Raw genomic sequence first — 7,296 nt, 5'->3', positions numbered from 1 at the left:
CTGCTTGTTCCTGTCACCGACGAGGGATAGTCGTCTGCCATGTAGAAGAAAGGCTCGACCGTGAGATCCCACACACCCGAACCTTTGCTGCGCCTGCCTCGCCGCCTGCACATCCACCTTCCAAACCCGCACCCCCGCCGGTGTTCTGCTACACCGGCAGCCGCTGCTTTTCTTGTAGTCATCGCCAGCAAGTTGTTGCGCACTCATGGCATTTCCAACACCGAGCCTCTGCTTGTTCAAAGAGACCTATGCCCCTTCCTAATCATGAACACCCAGTGAGGCCAGCTGGTCAGCGCTCTGCTCCTTTATGCAGGAGGTTGTGGGATCAAAGTCCTAACCGACCCTCATTTTGCTCTGTTTCCTTTTACTAGTTGATCCGTTGCGTCAAATGGCACAGGGACCCGCTAAAGACATGTTGTCGATGAAAATAGTTTCATTTTGCAAAAACATATTCAATATTGGTAGTAGAAAGCAGATGTGCTAGACCATGCTATATTGAAAATATGTTTATCACCCCGAGAAATTTGAGTGTGAATAACAAACCATATTTGTATAACATGTATAGACAGTTAAGGAAGCTTTTTTTAGCTGAAAATATGGTTATCGCGCCGAGAAATCTGAGTTTGAAAAGAAAATTTTATATAAGAACATTAAATGGCAGAATGACCCAGTGGCAACATGTAGTGCTAAATGTTAACTACAAATCCGTAGGTTGTCCGTTTGGGCATCTTTCTCGTTTTTCTAAATTTTGAAATTGCAATATACTAGTATGCTTTCCTCTGCCTCATCAATCTCCACAATCGAGATGTGCGGAGGCAGCTCTATGCATGAGAAGGGCTTTCAAGTGGCGCGCTCTCTGGATGATCCATTGCGCCAAATGGCGCAAAAGGCCCATTTAAAACCATGGACACTTTGAAAATATTTGCATTTGTTAATAACTATATGCTTGAGCAATCACATAGGACACGAATTGTAACTACTTTTATTAAAAATAATAGACTTGTCTTTCAAAATATATACTTGAGCATGCATAATTTGTTATGTTATTCAGGAACACAGAGGCATAAGTTTAAAAAAATTCAAACAAAGAATGAATGTAAATAGTTGCTTAATGTAATTATGCAACAAATTAGAACATCGGTGGGTCAAATAACCGAGCCTGCAATTAGAAAGTCCAAATAGCTTACGCTAAAAAGAAGGTAAACATAAGCGACACGGTAAAAAAGAAGGTAAACGTAGGTGACACAATAAAGGCTGGTTTGATGAACTCCATTGCACACTTTGTGGTGTTTGATGAATAAAGCTACCCCTAAAAAAAGTGACACAATAAAATGTACTTAATACACTATGAACATTTCTTAGAAATAGTGGTCAATTACATCATATAATTTGGTTATGTACAAAAGAAAGTTTCCTCTTTTGTGTATATATATCCTAAACACCACCCCTTACGATGAACTCTCTGTCTTTGTCCACAAATTTGGTTATTCACCATCCAACATGTCAGTTGCAGTCTCCTGAAGCATAGGAACAACACAAGTTAAAACAATCTAGTCAAACATACACTAAGGGGGTGTTTGGTTCAGGGACTTTTTAGTCCCACAGACTAGAAAAAGTCCCTAGGAACCAAACGGGAGGGACTTTTTCTACAGGGACTAGAAAAAGACTCTACTGGAGAGTCTTTTTTGATTAGTCCCTGGGACTAGAAAGAGTCCTAGGAATTCTGAACCAAACACCCCCCAAGAATATACTCATAGGCATTATCGACAGATTAAACCAAAGTTATAGTGCAGCAGGTTCTCTGTAAAGAATTAACCTGAAAAGGTCGTTCTTCAAGCTGACTCCTAGGTCCTAGCAGAAGATGATGCATCTAAGCGAAGCTGCCTGGAGATTTCTTATATGTCCCTTGCTCTCTACTGCAACAGATAGTTGGAATGGCATATAAGATAAGTGTGAGGTACTGACAGAAGCTCACTCTCAAAAGGCACATTTAGTATGTATATGTAATGATATAGATGCGTTATTAATTAAGTAACCTGAATAAGTTGTTGCATATTTCTTCCAGGGACAACTGTTTACATATTTCTTCTATATCCATTGTTCTCTGATGTAACGATTAAAATGGCAAACAAAGTAATTCTTAGGCATTGATATTACTGACTTACTTGTTCGCAGGCGTATACTGAAATCGAGAGCATAAAGGTAATATGTTATAGCATATATCTATAATGTAAGTAACAAAAGAGTAGTCTCTTTCCTTTTTTCCACATAACAGTCTACTTATCTGATGCACTTGGATTAACAGGAACATAAGAAAACACCAATGACTAATCATTTGGAAGGCAGCATGGCTGAGTCCTACACATGGCTAGTTAAGCCCTCTTGCCAAGCTGGAAAGTTTCTTACAAATGCGGAAATATCCATAAGATTGCATCTCTCCTGTTCTACTCAAATAATATTTTGTATATATGAGAGGTTTCAAAAGCTAGGTACCAGTTAACCCCTATTGTGTTTGTTTGTATATATATCATTGGTCTGTTTTATTCTAGAGCCTTACTAACCAAATAAAGATCAAAATTTTGAAGTAAATTCTATGCCTAGAAACCAAATAAGAACTAGACTGAAAATATTTATGAATTACTACAACTATTCAGACCATTTTAGACTACTTTAGTATGAGACTGTAATCAAGAATAATGAATGTAGGTGATCTGATATCTTGTTCGAACAATAAAATAAATAAGGACAGTCAGACAATGGATTTGACCAACAAAACCAAATACTTCTAGATGTGTACGAGCTTCTAAAGAATTGATCAAATCTTAAAAGTTGGAAAGGCTAAGCAGATAGAGTAATGATATGTTACACGAATAAGCAAGCATGTCCGCTGACCATAGATAGTAGCTGATTAGCGATGATGCACTCAATGCGAAGCGGTGTTTCCATGCCTATCAGGATAAAGGCATTCTTTTCTGCAAGGATAAACATGGAAGTGGAGTGATCAAGCACACCGAAAAGAGTTTTCATGAATTAAAAATAATAAACAGAATATGGAAATAAGTGTTTTGAAACATAGAATTTTGGAGCTGCACAAAAGATGCAGCTGAAGAGGACACCCCTAAATGAAAATATCGAGTTAAAAAATTAAGCTAGCAAAGCAGTCTGACCTATTATATACCACACATGGACAGTAGCACCTACATATTGAAGCAACAAAATTGACCCAAAAAAATCCCCATATATGAACATCACAATCTGTGGGCATTAACTAAACACAAATTAAGCATAGATGTTGTCGGGTAGAAGCTAATATTATAGGATAGGTGACCTACAGTGAAACACATTATATAACACAAAGTTAAAAGTATGCTTAGCAGAGGAATTTAGCAACAACACATGGGAACAGATCTTGGCTGTACCTATAGGTAATTAATCTCTGCATAGATGACGTAGAGTAGTAACTGCCTTGATTTCTTTGCTGTCCCAGCCCCCTTTCCAGTAGCACAGCTCCCTTTTAGAAATTATTGTGGTCAGAAATGAACAATCGCTATGTCTATCAAGGCTTAAAGAACGCATAGGTAGACAGACAGTATAAGAATTGACACCTTTTTTTGGTCATCTACCCCTGGTCATCCTTATCATTCTTTCCTTCAATAGAAGATGAAAGAGCTTCAGCCTTATCATCAGACTTCTCCTGGTGCACCTAGAAAACCAAGTAGTTTGGTAACGGAGCAAGATGAGATATTAATATCCAAAGGTAAATAAATTGGCTCGGGCAGGTTTCAGCTCACTCAATCAGTTAGACAGCTTCGAATAGAATTTCTTTATGGCCATCTATATATTTGTATCTCCGTAAAACATGTGACACTAAGTTTTTTTTCTCATGTGAGATAAGCATTTGATTGTACAATTCTGCAATTGAGCAAGGCATGAGAGAAAGCTATATCAACACAGCAGCTGTAAGTTTTCTTCCTCATGTGAGATAAGCATTTGGCTGTACAATTGCGCAATCAAGCAAGGCATGAGAGAAAACTATATTAACACAGCAGTTATTTTTTGGTGTACAATCGAGTTGCTTTCATATGAGATCTAAAACATGTGCATTCACACGTGCTTATATGAGTAGTAGAAAAGAAGCTTTACCTAAGAAGGACCCACTAATCATTTTTTTGGAAAAGGCATGAAGAGAAAACATTATATTTAGGAGGAGCACAAAAATACAGAGAAGACAGAGAGAAAGCCCAAGAAGCAAAATCCAAGAAACATCCTTTCAAAAGCCCAGGAAGAATCACCGGGCCAGAAAACACAAGACCCTACAAATCCCATGGAAAGCATTTTTTTTCCTGATATGAGAAGGCAGCCCAAAAGGAAACCTCAGAAGAAAGACTAAGAAACAAGTTTTCGAAAAGGAATGACAAGATAAAGAAGTAAACAAAAGGAGAGGCAACCTAGCTGGGAAACAAAAAATCCAGAGAACACAAAGAGCAAGCCCAAGAAGCAAAACCCAAGACACATCTTTCAAAAAGCCCATGAAGAATTATAAGCCCAAAAAACACAAAGCCCTGTAAACCCCATGTAAAATAAATCTGTAATAAAAGAGAGGGGCGGCCCAAAGGCCCAACAGAAGGAGCACCAATAAATAAGCAAGACATCAATTATTTTGGCCCGCGTGGGAACATTGAAGAAGAAATTCAAAGAGGCACTATAAGCAGTACCAAGAATCTTGTTGAGTAAGCAAGAGGCATTTTTTCTCTAGGCCCCCCAAGGAGCAGGAAACAAGAGGGGTGATCAATGGATTGTGAAGAATCAAATTAGAAAGGGCCATTTCTACTTTGTAAAACATAGAAAGAAGACACAGCAAGCCCACATGGCAGACATATGAAGAATAAAATGTCTAGAGACTTTATTGCATTAGAGGAATTAATCCAAGAAGTACAAAGCTGGCACACAGGCATGAATAAACAGTCAATAGAAAGAGAGCTAAAGAAAACGGAGAGAGGACAGCAGATGCGAGTACAGTAGAGTCCAGCAGATGCGAGTATGGTGTGTTTAGATGCCGTTAATTGTAATGAGCGGAAAAAGGCTAAATGTTAAAATTATAGTTGAAGGGAGATGAATCTTAACCCTGGATTGAACAAATTTAATGGGTAAGCTCATCTTGCCGCAGAAACAACGTACTACCGACCTGAAGAAAAAGATGAGGCCGGCGAGCAAGATCTCACGGTCGATGGACTTAACTAAGGTATTTTTAAGCACAACATTTATAAAGGAAACTGACCATATACTTTTTTATGAATGATGCAAGACTTATGTATTTTTTGCAAGAATCAACCTTAGCAGGCTGTTGTGTAGAGTTACTGTCAGCGGAAGATGGCGCAGCCAAGAGAAATTGGCTGTAGATTTCTTCTATGCCTGCTACTCCATCCTGCATCAATTATTTAGAACAACAAATAAGATGATTGTCAGATTAGATAAGGCACACTTCTTGCACAGAAAACAAATGTTCTGCATCAGTATAGTAGATGACCAAACAAAGAATAAAGAACAGAGCGGAAGAAGAGGAGAATAAGAGCACGGCAAACCTCAGCCAGCGGCACCCATGGAGCAAAGGAGACCGATGCGTACGACGAGCGCACTTGGCGGCGAACACGATCTTAGCCATGTCGCCCGTGCGCAGGTGCTCCAGGTCCGACTTGAGCAGCCAGACGAAGAGGTCGGCGACGCCGTCGTAGAGGTTGCGGAAGGCCTTGTCAGAGTCGTAGAGCGCGAGCATGGCCTGCGCGTGCTCCGCCTCCTTCTCGCGCCGGGCCTTGGTGGCCTCAGCCGCGGCGGCGGCAAGGCCGTCGACGCAGCGCCGCTTGCCGCTCTTGCCCCCGGGGCCGCCGCGGCGACGTCGTCCTGGTCCTTGCGCTCATCGCGGGGGTCATGGAGGAAACGATAGAGGATCTCGGGGAGGTCCTTGAGGCAGCCGAACCTGGCGAAGCCGGCGAGGTTGGTGGCGAGCGTGCGCGGGTGGATGGCGTGCATCCAGAGAGCGGTGACGTAGAAGACCTTCCTATCCCCTTTCCTCTCTCTCTCTCTCTCTCCCTCTCATCTTCTTCCTTATCTCTCCCTCTCATCCCCTCCCCCTCTCCCGCAGATCTAATCGAGCGCCGCCGCCGCCGTCACCCTTTGCCTGTAGGTCGCGGCGGCCACCAGGGATGCTCGCCTCCATGCTCGCACCTCGGTCCCACGGGATCCGAGATGAGGAGGTTTGGGCGCCATTGACGCGGGAGGATGCACGAGCATGGAGGCGGCTACGCGGGAGGTGGGCTCGCGAGATATTTTGCCAGTCCATCTCGTCTCTCCAACCGCAGACGGAGGTGAGGCACGCAGGACGCGCACACGATGCATCGGTCAGCCAGGGGTCCACGCGAACATGCCCCAGCCAACCCGGTGCAGTCCGCACAACCAAACACCCTGACGCAGTCCGTGCAGCTGACGAGCAGGACCAGCAGCAGGACCGGCCCACCTGTCATCGCGATAGGAGAGACGCTGGTGCATAAGCCAGGTACACATGCACCGGCCGAGCCCTGCGCAGCTGCTCCCATAACGCACGACGCGGGCGCAGCGGACGAGGCAAGCAACATGTGTGCGAGCAGCGGCCGCCAGGCACGTTTGACCCGAGAGAAACACCGTGGGACGTGCAACCAGTTCAACCGACGAGCGGGGCCAGCAGCAGCACGGGTCCACCCGTCATCGGCCCAGCGCAGGTGCAGGCGCAAAAACCAGGTATATATGCATCGTCCGAGCAGCGCGTAACCCGCGCAGCGCCCACGACGTGGCCTTCGCGCGCACGCGGCACGACAGGAGAGGCTGCCCCGCGCACCGAAGAAACCGGCACCTAGCCAATCAACCCGAGCACGAGCCCCACCAGTCATCCCCCACCCATGATCTACCGCCGGTCAAAATGCAGAGGTCAATGCCCAGCGAACATCAAACGGACAGGAACGAGAAAAAGACTGTGTTGACCAGGATCGAACGGCTATCGAAGGAAGAAATCGAGTGAGCGCCCTGGGAGCGAGTTGGCTAGCCTCTGTTGTCGGGGTAATTGAACACGGATACCTCGAAGACGGCAAGACGATATTTCAAGACATCGGGGCTAGCAAAGCCCCTCAGTCCGACTCCCCGGCCGCCCAGGCCGACTGCAGGCTGCGGACTGCACCACCAGGCCGACTCCGGGCTGCCGACTGCACCACCAGGCCGACTGCTGGCTGCCGACTCCCCGGCCGCCCAGGGCGACTGCAGGCTGCGGAC

General features: G+C 44.7%; 1 protein-coding gene across 3 annotated transcripts; it reads right to left on the bottom strand.

Annotated features, from left to right (window-relative positions):
- Positions 1–3,656: 3,656 nt before the first annotated feature.
- On the bottom strand, positions 3,657–5,850 carry LOC123069765 (uncharacterized; the record flags this gene model as incomplete). Of its 3 annotated transcripts, XM_044492704.1 has the most annotated exon segments (4): positions 3,657–3,703; positions 3,792–3,912; positions 5,333–5,425; positions 5,583–5,850. In XM_044492704.1, coding segments are annotated over 2 exon segments (278 nt in total), but the record flags the coding sequence as incomplete, so codon positions are not given.
- Between the last annotated feature and the right edge of the window lie 1,446 nt (positions 5,851–7,296).

This window comes from Triticum aestivum, chromosome 3B (genome assembly GCF_018294505.1).
Source record: "Triticum aestivum cultivar Chinese Spring chromosome 3B, IWGSC CS RefSeq v2.1, whole genome shotgun sequence".
Lineage (NCBI taxonomy): Eukaryota > Viridiplantae > Streptophyta > Magnoliopsida > Poales > Poaceae > Triticum > Triticum aestivum.
The sequence above is the reverse complement of the archived record's forward strand: the minus strand, read 5'-3'. Positions and strand labels throughout refer to the sequence as shown.